Source organism: Copidosoma floridanum, unplaced genomic scaffold (genome assembly GCF_036245765.1).
Source record: "Copidosoma floridanum isolate Cflo_tuat_1 unplaced genomic scaffold, Cflo_Japanese_pri ptg000004l, whole genome shotgun sequence".
NCBI classification, from domain to species: Eukaryota; Metazoa; Arthropoda; class Insecta; order Hymenoptera; family Encyrtidae; genus Copidosoma; species Copidosoma floridanum.
In genome coordinates, this window is record NW_028321881.1 from 12,279,805 (window position 1) to 12,301,327 (window position 21,523).

The 21,523-nt window shown below is 37.1% G+C and overlaps 1 protein-coding gene across 4 annotated transcripts in view; it reads left to right on the top strand.

The window, feature by feature from the left end:
* The first annotated feature begins 1,884 nt into the window (after nucleotides 1-1,884).
* The window catches only part of Ipo9 (Importin 9), a 176,866-nt gene continuing 157,227 nt past the window's right edge, over nucleotides 1,885-21,523 (top strand). For 2 of the 4 annotated variants that reach the window (XM_014348091.2, XM_089597857.1), the window contains exons 1-2: nucleotides 2,024-2,797; nucleotides 2,891-3,124. In XM_014348091.2, coding sequence (XP_014203577.2) covers nucleotides 2,462-2,797; nucleotides 2,891-3,124 — 570 coding nt within the window. In that variant the 5' untranslated portion in view covers nucleotides 2,024-2,461. Of the gene's footprint in view, nucleotides 1,911-2,023; nucleotides 2,798-2,890; nucleotides 3,125-21,523 lie in introns of those variants that run through there. The other 2 variants (XM_089597849.1, XM_089597852.1) reach the window with 2 other exon arrangements.

Here is a 21,523-nt window from a genome sequence, read left to right on the forward strand (position 1 = left end):
GAGGCTAAGTTCGCTATGGTCCCACGTGCAGGAAAGACCGATGCGTAACCCATGTAGGCCCGCGAGTGCGAGTGAGAGGTTCGAAGTATCTCTTTCTCACTCGCACTTACCAGCGTAAGTAAGTTACGCACATAGAGGTATCAAAATAGAGGGGAAAAGCGCTATACTAGCCGATTAGCGGCAGTAACAGCATAATTAAGGGGGCTCTAGCGGGAGGAGTTAGGAGGTCACAGGTAGCTTAATTGATAGATAAAATCACGCTGATTCCAACGGTGTCCTGATTTACCCCTCTAACCCTAGAAAATTTTGAGATATTTGCTCTAAAAGTTCGTACATTATACATGGCCTCTCATAGAGCAACGTGAAAACATCGGTATTTTCTAACAATAATTGAGGAGTTACATGTCAGGACTGTAACTGTTTTATAGAAAAACTTCTCAGCTTTCAGATGGTACCTTCGAAAATATAGGTAACCCTGGAAATATTTGAGATATTTTGTAAAGTATTGATCAAGTCATTGAATTAGCAGGGTCATGACGGGATGCCATCTTGTTGTTTGTAAGGCGCGCGCTTTTGAATATTTCAGAATTACACTGCAAGTACTTACATAAGTTTCATGTCATTTGTAACTCTTTTTTAATCGTGTTCTCCTATGGATTACTTACAAATATTTTTTTTTTTAAATAAAATAGAACATTGAAAAATTTTAACTGCAATTATTTTTTATTTTATCAAAAATTGCGTCAAAAATTTTTTTATTTGAAATAACTCTTACTTTATTATTTACACTCATAGATAATAATGAGGTGATGCCATTTGTAGGATCTTTTTTATATGCATCTACTAATACTTCTATTGATATCGATTCTTTGGCCATTTTATAAATTATCTTATCATTAATAATACATTTTAATACAATTAATTTTTGTTTGTTATCATCAATTACTTTTTTATTTTTTTTTTGCTGTTGCAAAATCATTTCAGCATCCTGCAAGTCTTGATGACTCTTACAGTGATGTGTGATTTCTTTCATTTTTTATAACACAAAAAAACTAATTCTAAATAAAACGCTCTGTACGTGACAGAAGCTGCTGTTTGTTTACCATAGGTACGGACACATCATATATATAGATGATGGTGCTCGCTTATATATACACGTATATATAGATATATACTTACAGAAGTGATACCAACTAACCGAATAGTTTTCGGGTTGGTACCAGTGCTCGCTGGAGCCCCCTTAAGTGTAACGGGGCATCTGTCCTTGTTGCCAAAGCCACGTTATTGGCTACGTCTTCGTCCTGAATCCTACAGTTGATTCAATCTCATGTAGGACTTGACCAATAACATAATTGTCAGACAAAGATAGATGCCCTGTTATGTAGCAGTTTCTGCTGTTGCACATCACGCATCACGCCCCCGTTTCTCCTCTATTCTTATACCTCTATGGTTACGCATCGGTCGTTCCTGCACATTAGTAAAAAGTAAGCAAACTTTTTTGTATTTGCACTTCTTTATTTACAAACTATTGTTTACATACAGCATTAACCTAACCTAACGTGTACAACTGCGCATCGCGTACGGTCAGGGACGATCGCGGACGATCGGAGAAGAGCACTTGTTCACTTTCGTCTCCGACTCGCTCACACTGTCCCCGACCGTCCCTGGATCGTAAGGTGAACGAATCTAGAGTAACATAAGCTTTGTTCGGGAGCTCAAATCCGGTGACATAATGGTGACTTCTGGTGTCTTATTTTCGGCCATTGTCAATAAAAAGACACCGAAAGTCACCATTATGTCACCGGATTTAAGCTCCCGAACAAAGCTATAACCAGCTGATCAACTGTGATTGTTTGATTTCGTTGGTATGTTTTGGAGCATAGTGTGTGAAATGTCTGATATGAAAATTAGTATCCTACAGAAGACCATACTAACTTTGGCAACTATTTATGTAAAAAAACCCATCTCCTCTAAAAAAATAAAAACTCGTCAAAACATACTGAAGCTGGTTTTAATATATAACTTTTGGTTTGGTCCCGTTCTCTTAGCAAAGTAATACCTTACATAACCTCAAAGCTTTCTGACAGTTGCATGCTAAAATGTAAAAACGTTCGCAACCCGCAACAGCTCGATCGTCCGCAATAGCTTGAACGTCCGCAGTAGCTCTGATTGGCTGTTTCTATTGCGGACAGTCTATTGCGGAGCTCTATTTCGTACAATGGGACTGAACACCGTGCCTTTTATCATACCCACTCTACGGGAGAGCCCGTTAGTAGTACGTACATACCCACTCAACGGTAGTGCCCATTAGTAGTATGTACATTTGCATGCATGTATCACAGATTTGTATTAACATAATTTTAAATTTAACTATCAATCAATAATTTAAATGATTATTAATTGATCATTGGTCCTTAATGATTACATTAGAGTAAGGCTGACAACCTTGTATGACGTAAGCATGTCTATTGATGGAGTACAGGGATCACTAAAAGAAGCATTGCTTGAATCACTTCACAGAATTCTTGTAACAGATCGAGAAAGTCGACAGGCAGCTGAACAGCGTTTGGCTGCTTTAGAAGTGACAGAAGAATTTGGGATTCATCTTACAGAATTTGTAGTAGATCCTAATGGTCTCCTTGCTATAAGACAATTATCATCAGTTTTATTAAAACAGTATGTAGAAAGTCATTGGACATCTTTGGCAGAAAAATTTCGCCCTCCTGAACTAAAATTACATGTCAAAGAAAAAATTAAAATTATACTGCCAGTTGGCTTGCGAGATCCGATAAGTAAAGTTAGTGTATCACAAAATGCATTTGTATCAAATTATTGTAACTATTATATGTATTGCTATTAGTACAATAAACTTAATTCTTAATTACCATAGGTTAGGACTGCAGTTGCCTATGCAATATCCAGAATAGCTCATTGGGAGTGGCCAGAAAATTGGCCTGGACTATTTAATATACTTGTAAGTTGTTTAAGTGGAGAAAACCAATATGCTGTTCATGGAGCTATGCGAGTTTTGACTGAGTTTGCAAGAGACTTGACTGATACACACTTACCTAATGTTGGCCCAATCATCTTGCAAGAAATGTACAAGATTATGCAAAATGATGAAGTGAGTGTTTGGTTGTGGGACAACTTTTTTCTTTAACCTAGTATTAATTCAAGGAAAACACGAATTTCACATTTTATCATAATTTTATTAACTTTATGTGGCATTGACCAAGTAAACTGTACATGAGTCACTGTACTTTACATAAGATACAATTTTTCTGGGGCATGGTGGACAATTAAAATTCAAATAACCCTATGGGATGGTTATAAAAGACATTTACTTATTATTAATAACAATACAGATATGTATTGGATGCATTGTTTTTGAGATACCTTTGAAAAAGAGTGTCTTTGGTAGCTGGGATACCCAGCTGCACGACAAACAACTCTGCTCTTGATGTACTGCCGCTGAACGAGTACAGTAACTGACTCTTTGCTAGTTGATATTATAACTAGGCCCACTTACTTCGATTGTAGGTGGCTTTTATTCCACTTTGACGCCTCGTAGCGGTTTTTCCTGAACTAAAGTGAAAAGTTAGCTAGTGAAGAGTATTTTTGTAAAGTTTATTTATTACTATTCTTATTAATTTTTTCAAGGTAAAAACCATATAAAAACCATCTAGGTAGTGCCAAAAATCAGTAGGCAAAATTTTAGCAAAATCGGTTGAGTAGTTTTTGTGGTTAGCTATTAGAACGGTATTTCGGACGTTGCTTTATGTATTCGTGAGATAAATTTATAATTTTTTAAGTGATATGTAGGGATAGATTTTAATAATGTAATATTTTAATAAAATCATTTGGTATTTTTCCAAACATTTATTGGTTTTAGTTAGGGAGGCTTTACGCCTACTACCCTATCTCAAGTTATGACGTCAATCATAACGTCATTTGTGATATCGCAAACAAGTCATTTATGACGTCATAAATGAATGACGTCACATTCACATCAATTTGACGTCATTTACGACGTCGCTGAAGATGTATTTTACGACCTCTCAAAAGACGTCATTTAAATAGGTTATAATTTAAAAAAGGGCTGTTTAAAAGCATTTGTTGGCCCTGTAGATGCTACCGTTAGGATGGTAACTCTAAAACCGGGGGGTTCAAGTATTTTCTATAATAAAGAAAAGAAATTTTGTTTTCTTTAATAGGGAAAAAACTTTCTAAATTCAAAAACTTTTCGAATCCCTCTATTTTAGTGTTACTATCCTGATGGTAGCAGCTATGGGGCCATCAAATGCTTTTAAACAGCTCTTTGTTAAACAACAACGTATGTAAATGACGTCTTTCGAAACGTCATGAAGTACGTCTTTTGCGACGTCGTAAATGACGTCATATTGACTTCAATGTGATGTCATATGACTAGCGATGACCAGTTAGTCATCTTTTGTAATTTGAGCGAGTCTCTCTGTCCTACTACATGGAGAGATCTCTGGTACTACGATAGTATGTATAGCCGCGTGCAACAGTAGTATAGTGCGTCGTATACGACTGTAGCGCCCACGCGCCACAACGAAAGTATATGGCTTCTGCTACCGTAGTATACAGGCCTCCGTGCAACTGTAGTGCGTGAACTATACTACCGTTGCTTCTGCCTTATACTACAGTTGCAACGCTGATATACTGAATTGGTATATTACCCATAGAGGTATAAGAATAGAGGGGAAAAGCGCTATACTAGCCCATTAGCGGCAGCGACAGCATAACTAAGTGTAACGGGGCATCTGTCCTTGTTGCCAAAGCCACGTTATTGGCTACTTCTTCGTCCTGAATCCTACAGTTGATTCAATCTCATGTATGACTCGACCAATAACATAACTGCCAGACAAAGACAGATGCCTCGTTACGTAGCGAATTCTGCTGTCGCATATCACGCCCCCTTTTCTCCTCTATTCTTATACCTCTATGATATTACCTCGCTTACCAACTTTGCTCGGGAGCCATACCAAATCGGTATTGACCCCAAGAAAATGTGCACACACACACACACACACACATAAGTGTATATATATGTATATGTACGTCGTTTGATGCGGCGGTGGCGGTGCTGCACTATACATATATATCAATAACCTCGTGTTTGCCGCTCGTTAGGATGTATATATATATATGCAATAAACAATATAACATTTTCTCGAGCTTCATGCAGTATAGTATACTACTATACGCCGGATGGGATCTAATAAACGCATATATATGCGCTGCTGAAAATAATGTATACAATAGGTAATTTTATCCGAAATGAAATAGTTAACTAACTACACATACATCGTTTTCAACAGCTCTACGCGTTCTTAAATAGCCCTTAATAGTATATTGCAAAAATAAGGTTCATGCTGATAGCCTCTGTTTCGCAAAAAAGGACTCGTATTGTATTAGGCAAATGAATAAAAGATAATCATAATGAAAAACATGTATTTGAACAATAAATCATTTGAAAATTATTTTTATTTACAAATAGCAACGTATATATTTTAACTATTTATTTTTGTCAATTACAATGAAATTAATCTCGTACAAATAGCAGTACGTATTTTGCAATCATTTGTAAAAAAAATATATATATACATATACATTCCAACGAGCGGCAAACACGAGGTTATAGATATATATGTATAGTGCAGCGCCGCTGCCGCCGCCACCGCCGCATCAAACGACGTACATATACATATATATACACTTACGTGTGTGTGAGTGTGTGTGTGTGCACATTTGCTTGGGGTCAATACCGATTTGGTATGGCTCCCGAGCAAAGTTGGTAAGCGGGGAAATATACCAATTCAGTATATCAGCGTTGCAACTGTAGTATAAGGCAGAAGCAACGGTAGGATAGTTCACGCACTACAGTTGCACGGAGGCCTGTATACTACGGTAGCAGAAGCCATATACTTTCGTTGTGGCGTGCGGGCGCTACAGTCGTATACGACGCACTATACTGCTGTTGCACGCGGCTATACATACTACCGTAGTATCAGAGATCTCTCCGTGTATTGAGTATCAATATATACGTAAGTGATACATAACCGTATCACGTCAACATCAAGCAACTAAGCCTTTTCTGTATTTTTTTTTTATCTTATAAAAAATGTCTCTTTGCAAAGGAAGACTCACACGTGAAAAAAGAAAAGGGTGATTCGCGAAAGTCTGTACAGTAATTTGGAGAGATGAGAATAATGCAAAACCACTCTTGGATTTAAAACATAAAAGACAAGCTCAACAAATTTTATTTAAATCTTTACGTCCAATGATATACCAATAAATCATTCGTTCATTGTTGTTCTGTAAATGAATTATTTACAAAATTTCAATAAAATAGTAATTGATTAAACGATAAAATGATGACATGTTTTCTTTTTCTTAGCATTATTCGTACTGATTAGTAGATACTTACAAACGTATCAAATGTTAAGACTGTAAGTCACTTTTTTAAAAGGTGGAAAGCCTTCTTAAACTACGTAAAGTGTACAGTAAACTTTTGATAATTATACTTACCATTCACTGCATAATTGACGACACACTGATGAGTACTTAATATTGAGTGTGATACCCAAGTTTCAGAAATGTGTTATTTATAAATGAATTGTCTTTGTGTATGTGTTAGGCATACTGGAAAAGAGTCTTATTTTCAAGTTTTTCGTAACAGGGACGTATTTGTGTTGCATCATAAACTTTTAGGCTAAAGGACTTGGCTTTAACTTTACTTTTTTTCAAGATTCTTAGCTAGAGATAGAAATGGTACTTTAACAAATAAATAGTTATGTCCCCATCATATTATTCGATTTCATGCACTTCCAGCGTACCATAATTATTATATTTTTTTCGTTGTAGGGTAAATCATTGTAAGTTCAAGGTGGTTTGATCATCCAGTACCCAACAATGTTTCCTTGTACAAACACTACTGCAACTTCTTTTGAAATGAAATTTCTATCAGTATCGTAAAAGCCTTGAAATATATATGATGAAATCCGTGATAAGTTACTACAATCTTTTAAAACCATTATTCTCAGAAAAAAATTTCGTGTCAGATGATTATCGATTAGTCGTAATTTTTTTAGCGTAGAAAATGAGAACTTAATTTTTTTCTTCTGCTCTTTAAATTAATACCGGGCTTTTTGAAGCTCTGCATGCCTACTACGTACTTCATTACGATAAAGAGTAACTTAAAAGAATAACGCTGTAGTATTCTATTCCCCAGACGATTTGAGACAAGTTTTTTCACTTCTTCATTCATAGGATTCTATTAAACTTTATGATCATGTAAAATAAGACAATTGGTGGCTCTTCCTTGCAGGAAATTATTTTTTGACTCAAGTTCCAAACACACATCGACTGTAATTTAACATATTACTCATATCGCAATGGTCAAAGTTGCTAGCATTTATCGCTTTTTGACCTTTTCGATTTGTTTCAAACCTTAAAATGACGAAATACGGTGTTCATTTGATGTTTTGGCAGTCCAAACGTGTTTTGAAATTGATGGGAGGAAATGGACCTCATACAGTTTCTAATCACGAAATTTTATCAAAATAGGTCGGTATTTTGCAATCGTGTAGGTGAATTTTTCGCCTATCTGACATATTTACGTAAGGCATGAGCCACTCTATGTGAATCAATAAAATTTTAAAATCCTTGTTAGCATCATCAGCAGCTATTTAAATGACTGCATTGAAGTAATTTCTCGATCTTGTGAAAATCGATCAAGCGAAGCCGAGTATCACCTGAAAGGTCTAAAAACGTCAAAATAATTTGCTTATCTCTGCAACATCCTACCAGCTCGCGTTTTCCAGGGCTTAACTTTGAAAGGATAGTGTGACATCCAACCCTTTATCAAAGTTGTTACGCCAACATTTTTTCACTTATCTATTTCGATGCCATTAAGTTCATAGCGTATTTCTTAAATAAATGATAAGTAGCATTATTATCTAATGCAGTGCGTATAACTTCAGCATCATTGGTCAATATGACCCGCCTACAAGTGTGTAGAGCTCTGTGCGAAGGTAACAAACATAAATCTTAATGTTGAATTGAGATATGAATCTTATCACAATTATTAAGTGCCAATAAAGCGTATGGTTGTTAAGTATGGATTTTTTAGTGTGCGATTGACTCATCAAATGCGATTCTTGACTAAATGTTTAGAATTCATATCATCTTTGAAGCAGCAGAAAAATATGCCGATAAATTTTACCCAACTATTACCTTAAAAACTAGGCATTCTAGGAAGTGTGCGTTTTGATGTGTTAACGCTTTACTTGCTTGTTGACGACTGATTGTTTTTTCTTTTGTTGGCTCGTTCATACATCTTTTACCAATTACGTTATTATTGTTTTGCTTGTAAGCAGTAGTTCTAGTATTAAAAGTAAGTAGTTATACTAATTCGAGATCATAATTTCTATGCGGTGAAAGTCAGGGGCGTAGCTAGACATTTTTTTAGGGGGGCAGCTTTTCAATTGTCGAAATATATATATATGTGTGTGTGTGTGTGTGTGTGTGTGTGAGTGTGTGTGCCTCTTTGTGTCTATGTACATATTGGAATTATGAAAGTTTTATAAACAGTTTTATAAGCACGATTAACACTACGCTTCTACAGATAATGGCACAGTACGAAATATAAATCAGGTGTAAAATAAAGTTTATGTCAGAAATAATGACTTAATGGAACATTTAAATCTAAAATACTGTTTGAGTCCTCACTTAGAAATTTACATGAATATAAAATTTAAATGTAAGTAAACTACTATTTATTTCAAAACAATACAATTAAAATGATTATTTTAATTAAGTATGCCATACTATAATACAAACTTATGCATTTATGAAATGAGTTGTGATTTTCTATTTTTTTTGCTGAACCAATTCAAGACTGTAACAGGAGTAATTTAGTTCTTCACGAGTTTATTTTCAATTGTATGAAAGATATATGCGAGAACCGATTTTGGAGCATAGTTGTTCTCAACCAATTTTTTATTCGTTGCATCGCAGAGAAACTCCTTTCGCAAGTGACAGAGCTTACTGTGAGCACTAATGCTGTTTGAATCAGTTTGTACAAGTTTGAACAGAACTCCTGTTTAATATGTTTTTTTAAATTTTCTATGTTAATTTCACAATTTTTTAAATGAAGTATATTTCTAATTACCGTGGCTTAATTTAAGTCTAATTTAAGTAACGCATCTACTGTTTTTGCCAAAGAAATATTTTCAAAACGTTGGTTTAAGTTCACAATTACATTATCTAGTACCTGGTAGTAAATATTTATTTTCCAGTAGTCCTCAGGTTGCGTATCGGGCGGCGAATGCAGAGTGTTGCCTTTACCAACAGTCGTCTCAGTACACAATTCTCTCTGATGACGTCTTCTTTTTGATATCCTGACAGGCTCCAGAGATATTCCATGTTTTCCGACAAACTGGTTGATATCTTTCCAAATTTGAAAGTCGTTTCGAGATGTCTTGAAAGTACGTATTGTTCCATCTATTAAAACACTAGCCTGGCCTAGAGTTGCATTTTTGTTATAAAAAACTTAATCAGTACATTTACAGTATCAATAACTCGTTACAATATCAGTAACAGGTTTTCGTATAATGGTTAGCAATCCAATCGCTTTTACAGTATGTTTGTTACAGTTCTTCATGATCTCTTCCTCTAAGGCTAGCTGAATGGCTTCGTAATTATTCAATACTCCTTTGCAGTTTTCTATGCGATAACTCCATCTTGTAGTGCTAAGGCTTCCTATTTGTCGATTGGTATTTATTCCAAGCGATTCTTGTATATTTTTAAGCCTCACATGATTACCACGTAAAGAAAAATGAGTGTGCAATGATTCTATTCCATTAAAAAAAGTCTTTGTTAATGGAATATTATCGCAAGCATCTTCAACTACTAGATTAAGTTTATGTGCTAAACCATGAATGTAGGGGAGGGGAGGGCGAGTTGAGCAGGGCTGCAAAGCGTGGCACCTTACTAAAATTAATATTCATACATTTTAAAAATAAGATTTTTCTAGGAATTTAATAAAAAAGGCTCTTACTATCACCCTCCGAGTTTTTAATTTTTAATGTCATGAAATAACGTTTTCTATTTATTTTATAATTTTTAAATGTAGTGGACTGAAAAGAGGTTTCCTTCATTTTTCAATAGCTTGAAGCAGGTCAAAAGTACTATATTTTGTAAACGAAAATAGGTCAATTTGATAGCTTAGGTCCTTAAATTTCTCGTCCAATGTTTTTTTTTATTCTAAAGTTTGTATAAGTACCGTAATAAACAATATAAAATTGTATCAGAATGGGGCAGGCGTGGCATCTTGGGTAGGGCAGTCGTAGCACAGTAAACAGCCATAAGGCTTGTAAGTTGGCTGCGTAGATCGTCTGCTGATTGTATACCTAACCTTATCCATATGCAAACAATACAAGATGCTTTGAGTGCCGACTTGCAATGTTTAGTACCTGTTAGTTTATTAAGTGTTACTCATTAAGTATTATTATTATTATTATTAGTCATGGTCCGAAATTATGTAAGAAAACGAGAAAAAGATGTATTGTGGACTGACGGGCAAATGCACTTGGCTGTTCAGAAGGTGCTTGACGGATACTCATGTAAAGGCACTGAAAAATAATTTGGTGTGCCAAGGTCTACTCTTCAAAAAAAAGTGAATAAAAATAAACACACTACAACGATCAAAGTAAAGGTATCACTGAAGTTTTATTCATCAGTTCTGTATGCCTACTACAGAATATATCATGCAACGGTTATTTTAGTCGTAGGATTCTCCCGTATTTTTACTTACGAGGAAGAGGAGGCATTAGCTAGGTACATTTCAGAGATGGAAATAAAGTTGTTTGGATTAACTGGGGTTGAAGTGAGAAAATTAGCTTTCCAATTCGCAGAAAAATTAGGCATTCCTCACACGTTGAATCAAACAAAAAAAGAGGCCGGTAAAGACTGGTTGCGTTGCTTTTTAAGTAGGCATGACTTTTCATACAGAAAAGCTGAACATACATCTTTTGCCAGAGCAACTGGATTTAATCAAGAAGCTGTGCAGGAATTCTTCTCACTACTTGAAGAGATTTTTAATAAGCAAAAGTATACACCTGATAAGATCTACAATGTTGATGAGACAGGTATATCCATTGTGCCCAAATCATCACCAAAGATAATTGCAAAAAGGGGACGTAAACAAAAAGGAGGCCTCACTGCTGCTGAAAGAGGTGAAAATGTAACTGCCACAATTTGTATGTCAGCAGCAGGTACCTTTATGCCACCTCTCTTAATATTTCCTAGAGTAAAGGAAAACTTAGAGCTTATCAAGGATGCACCAGCTGGGGCTTGTGCAGAATTTCATAAGACTGGTTATATGCAGACTGATGTATTTACAAAATGGTTTGAAAAGTTTGTGAAATTCTCCCAAGCAACACCAAAGAATCCAGTTTTGCTCCTCCTTGATGGGCACGTCACTCATGTAAAGAATTTGAACGTCATAGATTTGGCAAAAGAAAATGGTGTGGAAATACTATTTTCCCATAACATTGTACCCATAAAATGCAGCCACTAGACGTGGGTTTTAATGGTCCACTAAATAAGAGTTTTGGTGCTGAAGTAGCTGCTTTTCAGCGTCAGGGCAATCGAGTTACCCTAAAAAATCTTTACTCAATTTTTTGGAAAAGCTTATATCCAATCTGCAAAAATAGAAACTGCCATCAACTCTTTCAGAAGATGTGGAATATATCCTTTTGATTCTACTGTATTTCCTAAATTGAATGTTTCTGCTTTAGAAGGTCAAGTCTCTTTGGATCTATGCAACTCCAATAAACCAGGTGAATAAACAAACTCATTAAATTACAAATCAGTTTAAAACTTTTTAATTTTTTGACACACTTATATAACTGATCAAAAAAAATTTTTATTTTCTTCAATTAAATAACTATTTTTCAAAATACCAATGGCTTATTTTTCAATTTTAGAATCGGAATCAAGGATTACAGAACTAAAAAAAAAAATTGTTCACGAGATTACGAAACCTCCTTCAAACTCTACAACCCAAAGAACTAAAGAGTGCCAGTCTTCTGTAGGTGCAAAAAACTCTAAAAATTATTGCATTAGAGATGATGTACTTACATTTAAGCAGGCCAGTGGAGGGTGAAAGACCTCAGTGCTTGGTGAAAACTCAACGAATACAAGTCATAGCAATACATACGAATTATATACGAATTCCTCAATCATATATAGTTCAAGCCCAGCCACTGATAAATTTTTTGGTAACTGTTGTTTGCTATTTGTATAAGACTTGTTTAAACTGAAAATTGAGTTTAATTTTTACTTGATTTCTCTTTAAATGCAGAGTTCTTCCTTGCTATCATATACAGAGAATCCCTCATCAAAAAGCTACAATTCTTCCGTTAATCAACACCAACTTTCGGAGAAAGCATCCATTGGAGCTTTTGCTTCTTCCGATACATCTAGATTAAGTGTATTTAATGATGTGGAACTCACTATGCCTACACAAGAATCTTTGAGTCAGGATGTTACACCCTACTTTACTGTTCCAACCAAAGAAAGTAAATTTGATCAAAGCAATCCAGCATTACGAAGAAAAAAAAGGTAAAGCAGCTGTAATCACCAGCGGTTCTTACAAAGAGAATCTTATGGCTGATAAAGTAAAAAATATTTTTAAAAAAGTAGCAAGAAATCATCGAAACCAGGGGTGGAATCTGAATGTTTGCCTGGGAAGCGCAAAAGATTATCTGGTACGAAAACTACATCAAAAAACCTCGCAAGGCACCTAAACACTCTAATGAAGACCAAATTAATTTTATTCAGTCCTTATCCAAGTGCCCTCAATTTTTTAATCCTGATTCCCTTACCAATGAAAATTATCTTAGACAAGTCATACCAGAATCCTCAATTTTAAATTCTGAGGACACTTTATTAAATAATGAGAAAATTGAAATTTGCTATTTAGATTAAAATACAGCTAAATTCCTAAACTTGAAGTTATCAATGTAAAAATGATTGTGATATGCGGTAAAACAAGTATTAAAACGTGATTTACGCAGTTAATTAACACGTGGTAAATTGTATCAAGTGTCTATAAAAATTATATGTTGATACATGACAGTTTTATAATATATTAAATACATTACTTAATTACATTTATTTACTCAAAAAAATTTAAAAAAAAAGTATGTGAACTTTATTCTGTGTAATTGTCCACTAACAGAAAAAAATGAAGTTGCCTAATGAGAAAATTATTAATTGTTTTATTTTGTTAAGAATAACATTAGTTTTATTATGAAAATACTTACAACTACACTATACACTAAGCATTTAATAACCACCGTGCTACGCATGCCCTACCCTATGCCACCTTGTGCCCTCTGATGGGGTAAGTGGAGCAGTTTTTAAACTTATTTTGAGCAATTTTTTGCCATTAATAATAAATAAAATAAAAAAATTTCTACGTTTACTAATTTTAAACAATTGCTTCTATTCATTTCTATTTTTTAATAGTTGCATATTTACAGTCTTTTAATGCAATTTGCAACTAAAGTTAGGGTGCCACACCTGCCCTACCCTCCCCTACATGGCGTAAGGATAGGATTCCTTTATAATCGCTTGCAAGCCTCGATTTTTTCCAGACACGACGCTGGCACCGTCACAAGATTGAGCTAGGATAAGAATCTCACCCAATTGGTTCTTGTCCAACGCTTCAAAAATAAGTGTAGCCAGTCCTTGTGCATCTCTCGACGTTGAAAAATTGATAAAACCAATAAATTTTTCTACTACTTTTAAGCCACCTGCGTATCTGATGGTAGTTGATAACTGCTGCTCTTTGTAGCATCTTGTCTCGTCTACACTCAAGGAAAAAAAACCGCATGTTTTAACTTCTCTTACGATTTCCTTGATAGTTAGAGATAATCTTATTTCAATTATTTCATTTTGAATATCTGGGCTACAATAGTTAATACGTTTTTCAAAGTGGAGGGCGAGTTAAACATCGTACTTAAAAAAAAGTTCAGAAATTTCTAAAAAAATTACCCCTTTTTTTTAATAGTATTATTTATTGATTAGTTTTCAGCCTGTTGGCCCAGAAAACGGACTCTGTTTACAAAAAAGCTAATTTTCGCCAAACTTAACGATTATGTTACAAATACATTTTTCACATTTATATACAGTAGCTTACATATAATCATTACCACGTACAAGAGTTAGTATATATTAATTTACGCTTTCTACCCACCCTGTACTATTTACCTTTTACAATAACTATGGACTAGCATCTAACTGTCATTAGAGCATTACAATAATACTACGTTTGACTAGCTTTCCTTATCGTCTCACTTTTCTTTTCCTTTAATTTAGATTCCAAACGTTTAAGTGTCTTGGTTACAAATTCAGTATAACTTATATATCCTATATTATACAGCAGATTTACGGTTTCTATCCCAGCGAATTCGGGGCTTAACACAGTCATTCTCCCATCCATCACAACTACTTAACATATGCTCTAGAGTTCCAAAATCTTTTTCACACAAAATACATACTCTATCCTCCTCCTTCAACCAATATTTACCCGACGTTTCAAAATTACCACACCTCGCCCTCGCAATACAACTTATATCTACCCCTTTTTTACACAATCTTAAATATTCAGTTACACCAAAAAACGTTATATCACGATACCGCGTATTGTACTTCGATACATTTATTTTTGCCTCACATTCTTGCTTTTCGATATCATTCAGCCTTTCACGTAACTTATCACATATACTTTCATCTCTGTTTCTCATATTTTCAATTGCAACTTCGCTATATCCCAAACTATGAAAAAACCTTTTTCTGTCCACACTCAACTGTAATCTAGACTCTCCCTTAGCTATTTCCTGGAAGCACAACTTCATGAGCCTGTCCTCTTCAAGGCTAGATACCTTATTTTCAAACTTCACAGCTCTCAATCCAAAATCAATTTTCAATTTATTAATCCCCGTCTCTTTCAAAATCAAATATCGCGGCGTACAAAATTCTAACTTTAACACCCATCTAAAGTAATCATATTGAATTTTTTCTAGTGCTTGAATCTCCATCTACCCAAAGAGTTCCACCCCATAGCTCATAACACTTTTTACCACGTAGTTGTACAACATCATTCTTCTACTAAAGTCCTCTTTACATTTTCTTTTTCCCAGACTCCAAGCTACTTTTGCTGCTATTACCCCCTTTTTCTTTAATTTATCTATATGATTCTTGAAATTTCCCTTACTGTTAAAAATAAGTTAAAAATAAGTTTTCCCTTACTGTTAAAAACTAAATATTCAAACTTATTCACTTCCTCTATTTTATCATTATACCAATGCCAGTCTGCTTTTTTGTTTCCCACCCTGCTATTAAAGACTACTATTTTAGTTTTAACGCAGCTCACTATTAGTTTTCTTTTAGCTACAAAGGTCTTTAAAGTTCCCATCATATCAAGCATTGCCTCCCTGTTTAAGGCTACTAACACCAGATCATCTGCATATGCCAATGACCAGAATCTTTCCTTACCTACCTTTACTCCACCTACATTCCTCACTCTAAGTGCTTCCTCAAGGCCACTAATATTTATGCAAAAAAAAGCTGGACTCAGTAGACATCCCTGTCTTAACCCTTTAGTTACCCAAAACTCATCGGCTGTACCTTCGCTACCCCTCACTCTGACTTAAGTTTCCTCATATATTCTTTTAATTCTTTCAATTAGATATTTACTTATCCCTACCTTTTCTAACACGTCCCACATTATGTCCCTGTCTACGGTATCAAAAGCCGCAGTAAAATCAACAAATAGCGCGTATATCTTTTCCTTATTTACTTTTTCTCTCTGTACTACATAGTTTAGTATATATATATATATTATCCATCATGGCCCCTTCCTTTCCTAAAACCTGCTTGTCCTTCCGGAAGTATCTTTTTTCCATCTATTTCTCGTTCTAGCCTCCTCCTAAGTATCTCGGTGTACTGTAAGCCGTTGGTAGCAGTGAAATACCTCTGTAATTCTTAGGATCGTTTCTGTCCCCCTTTTTGAAAAGAGGAACCAGAACCGCGATCTTCCAATCCTCGGGTATTTCTTCACCCTGCCATACCTTTAATATAATTTCTATCAGTCTATCAGTAATTTCCTCCCCTGCATAAATCCATGCTTCGCTTGGTATTCCATCGTACCCCGCTGCTTTCTTTTTCTTCAACTTGTTTATTGCTATTCTAATCTCCTTTTTACTCAGCGATCCTATGTCCGGCGCTCTGTCTACTATTTCTCCCCTGCTCCCAACCTTTCTTGCCACTTCACCACCTAGCAACGCTCTGAAATGTTTCCTCCATGCATCCAAGCTTATGTTATTTTCTATCATGTCCCTTTTTTCCTAAATTTATTTAGAAACCTCAAAACCTCGCTCTCATTTTTTATATTTTTTAGAGTCTCTACCTCATAATCCTTATAAATTTTTTCTTTATCTGCACAATAGTCCCTCCACTCCCTTCTCTGACTTATATATTGGCTCTTTGGACCTTTACCTACTCTCCACTTTTTCAAAGCTAGCTTCACTGCTCTCTTCTTTTTGGTATAAGAATTATCCCACCACGCCCTGTAGCCTAACTTCCGATCTTTTATTTCAATTTCTTCTTTTACCATCGCTTCTAGAATCTCTTTTTTTAACTTTTCCCATTGTATCTCAGCACTTTCCTTATTCACTATCCTTGCTTCTGTTTTCTCTAAATTACTTTTATATCCTATGATACTTTCCTCCGTCCATGAATAAACTGTTTTTTTCTTCACTATTTTTTTAGCTGATTCTTCAACTCCTGAATAATAATAATCCACCTCTATCTTAAGTGGTAAGTGATCTGAGTCACATCTAGATTCTACCCAGAAGTTGTTTATTATTTCCACACTTGACTCATTTACTATCACATAATCTATAACCGAACTGCCCCTTGTCCCTATATATGTATATTCATCTTGCTCATCCCTTCTCCAATTGCCATTGAGTACATACCATCCTTTATTATCCAGAAGCTCAGCTAACTTGTGCCCCTCATTACTTATCACCGAATCTTTACTATTCCTTTTATTATTTAAATTTTCCCACTTCAACCTTGCTCCACAACTCAAATTTCCTATCCTTATATTAAAATCCCCACCTATTATCATTTTTCCCTCTTCTAAAAAGTCTATACTTTCCAGCTCGTTGATCATATGACCTAAGTCTCCTAAATTATAAATCGATAATATATTTATTTCGTTACTGCCATTTACTAAATTAGTTTTTATAAGTCCTTCCTTTAAGACTTCTACCAATCCACTTCCTACTCCTATCAAGTCTTTTTTAACAGCAATTAAAAACCCGCCTTTAGCCCTACCCTTTTTATGTTTTCTGACAGTGGCTACAGCCTCCCATACAAAACTGCCTGTGTAAGGTTTTGTGTGGTGTGCCGTGTGCCCTGTGCGGGGAAGGGGGTGGGGGCCAATAGCGAACCCCCACCTATCGTTAGAGCTACCGATAGTGGCTTGACGAAAGAGCCGCGTGGGTTCGGTCTGTCGCTCGGGGACTGCGAATGAAGGAGCATTGAAGAGGGCTGATACGCTAGATCGACACCGTTCATATAGACTGGGCACCGACGGCTGAGTTCTGCCACGTCGTCCGGTGTATCGTCTGGAACACCACGCTGTCTCGAGATACCCTTTCATCGGGCTGAGCACCGACGGCCGAGTCCTGCTCTGTCGTTAGGTGCATCATTCTGAGGAAAAGAGGACAAAAACTGCAGCAGCGAGCGAACTACTTTGCCACTTCCCAGCCACGAGCTGCACTCTCCGACCTACAACGCTGCAACTCATCTGCCCCGAGCGCAGCAAGCCACGCACACCCGCACAAGACAAGCTAAGTAACAATAATCTCGCGGTTTGATTAAGTTTCGCCATAACTCGTCACTACCATCGAATATCGCTTTGATACGAGAACGCCGCGTGCGGCCCGATCTAATTTTTTATATTTTCTAATCCCGTGGCAAAATTATTACTGCGTCTAAATAGCGTAGCGATTTAATGTGTTCATTGGATGTAAGTTGAATGTTCATAATATACCGCTGATTTAACTATTAATTATTTAGTGTATTATTTCCATGCACGGTCCGTTTTTCACAGTCACCCGTGTCCGATTCCACTCGAAACTCACTCTGAGTATCACATCCTTAACATAAAGAAATAAAGAATTTACATTAGTTGTAAGGTTTTGTGTGGTGTGCCTTGTGCCCTGTGCGGGGAATGGGGTGGGGGCCAATAGCGAACCCCCACCTATCGTTAGAGCTACCGATAGTGGCTTGTTTTCTTTCCTTTTTCTCTTTCCTTTTTTTCTTTTTGTTATTACTTGTATTGCAACACTATAAAACTGATTTTCGAAACCTTCCCTGAACCCGGCGTAATTTTGAAATTGATTTTGCATATCGAACCAAATTTTAGCTTTTCCGCGCAGAAGTACACTAATCATGCTCAATTTTCTTTCTTCTTTGATATTTTTAATAAGACAAAATTTTTCCACCTCCTCCAAAAACTCTAACGGGTTCGTTAAACCTTCGTCGCAGAATTCGGGCGCTTTGATTTCGACATTCAAACTTTGATTGCTACTTACAGCGGCGCAGATTTCGGCAATCGGGTCGCGTGGGTTGCCTAGGTTTTGGTTAGCCAAATTCATGGCTTGCCGCAGATTTTGAATTTCGGTGTTTTGAACCTGAACTTGCGCCAGTAACTGTTGAATTTCTGGCTGTGCTCTCTCCGCCATTGCCCGTCGCGCTTGCTCCATTTCCTGAAGTTGAGCTGCCAACGTATTACGAAGTTGTTGGACTTCTTCTCGCTGATGGTTGAGCCATTCCTGCTGCCTGACAATCGCTTCCTGAGGCCCCTCCACGTTTCCTTCCAACATTATCGGTTTGTTAATTTTATGTTTTTTCTTGGGGACCCTAGGTCGCCCGGTCGATTCGCCAAGCGAAGTATTTGCGTGTTTACGAACTCGTCTGCCGCTTCTCGTCGTATAATAATTATCTCCCATGCACAAACGACGCCTTCCACACCCCGTGTTCGACTCCCAAAAGCCCCACGTCGGGCGCCAATGTAAATTCTTTATTTCTTTATGTTAAGGATGTGATACTCAGAGTGAGTTTCGAGTGGAATCGGACACGGGTGACTGTGAAAAACGGACCGTGCATGGAAATAATACACTAAATAATTAATAGTTAAATCAGCGGTATATTATGAACATTCAACTTACATCCAATGAACACATTAAATCGCTACGCTATTTAGACGCAATAATAATTTTGCCACGGGATTAGAAAATATAAAAAATTAGATCGGGCCGCACGCGGCGTTCTCGTATCAAAGCGATATTCGATGGTAGTGACGAGTTATGGCGAAACTTAATCAAACCGCGAGATTATTGTTACTTAGCTTGTCTTGTGCGGGTGTGCGTGGCTTGCTGCGCTCGGGGCAGATGAGTTGCAGCGTTGTAGGTCGGAGAGTGCAGCTCGTGGCTGGGAAGTGGCAAAGTAGTTCGCTCGCTGCTGCAGTTTTTGTCCTCTTTTCCTCAGAATGATGCACCTAACGACAGAGCAGGACTCGGCCGTCGGTGCTCAGCCCGATGAAAGGGTATCTCGAGACAGCGTGGTGTTCCAGACGATACACCGGACGACGTGGCAGAACTCAGCCGTCGGTGCCCAGTCTATATGAACGGTGTCGATCTAGCGTATCAGCCCTCTTCAATGCTCCTTCATTCGCAGTCCCCGAGCGACAGACCGAACCCACGCGGCTCTTTCGTCAAGCCACTATCGGTAGCCCTAACGATAGGTGGGGGTTCGCTATTGGCCCCCACCCCCTTCCCCGCACAGGGCACACGGCACACCACACAAAACCTTACACCTGATAATTTATTTTTGATTGAATCCCAGCCTTTCGTCTCCAGCCATGTTTCAGACAGATTCACGAAGTCCATGCCTTCCAGGTACCTTCAAAATTACAATCCTTATTCCACAATCCCGCTACATTCCAAAACAACATTTTTCTTCTTTTACTTCGCCAATTCACAGGTTTTCGTTACCCCGGTTCTTCCCTCCGTCTCTGGCTCATTGAAAAATCTGACGGATGTCTCCCTCCCCTTCATCGTTTTTATCCCCCCCTTTATTATATTCTTTATTTACACTGTTTTTCGTTACCACACTAACTTTATTTTTAAAAATTCCAACTGTGCCTGCCTCCCTTGCCTCACTTGTGCCCACACTAAACAATTTATTTAACTCACTATCACTCATGCTTTCCACCTCTTCCCATCTTCTCCAAAATTTACCCACTTTGACTTTACCCTGCCCTGTTTTTACGTCAAAACCAGTCCCTTTCTTTTCTTTTACCCACTTACCTATCGCCTCTTGCTTTTTTCTTTCTTCGAAAGACAGATCGTTTTCTACATATATGTCTGTACCTCTCAGTTTATACTTATTTTTCAGAATTTTCGTTTTATCATCCCAGCAACCCAGTCTTGCAACAATCACTGCTCCACTCATATGCACACTTGCAACATTCACGCTCACATCCATCTTATCAATAAAAAATTCCTCTACCCATTCTTTCAAGCTTGTTGCGTTAACCTCACTTTGTCGTGCTCCCTTGATGACTACGTTGTACTGTCTCGCTGCCCTCTCGTTGTCCATCAGCATCTTTTTCATCCTAACCACCTCTCTGTCGGTTAGGCTCATGTTGCTGTATTCAGTGTTCAGACTCCACGCAGAGCCTCTGCTTTTTGCTCTGATGCTGGTTGCCTCTGATTCTGCTCTCGAGCTGTAGCCATCCTTCTCTTCCTGGTTCCATGCTGCTAACCTTCTTTCCATTTCCTCAAGGCGAGTATTTAGCTGCAACTCTTTTTCAATTAAATCCAATGCCTTCCTTTCTATTTTGAGCCATTCTTGCTTTATCTTGTTAATTTCCTCCTTGCAGCACTCCTTGACCTTTTTACACTCCAACCTTTCTGCTTTACATTTTTTTATCTCTTCCTTCATTTCTGCCAAAAGCTCCTCGTTTCTCTTACTATCCTTTACTTTTTGTTTTTTTTTTTCCTTGACAGTTATCGCAAATGTTGTACGTTTGATTTTGCCATCTAAAGTTGACTGCTTGAGCGCCTCCTTGTTACCAGACTTCGACAGACCTCCCTCCATCTCTTTTTTTCTCTCTGTCAGCTTATCCCTTTTCTCAGTCGTCAGGTTCGATGCTCTGTTTCTCAGCAAGCGAAGGTCGCTTGCTGTGCTGGCTGTGTTAGACATGCTACTTACGAAATACTCTGCCTTTTGGCAACAATATTTCCACAGCCTGTAGACCACCACGCGTGCGCCAATCTAACCTCACTTTCTGTGACCTGCTTTCCACTCACTTTTCCAGCCGCAGAGTCACTTCACCTCCTCACCT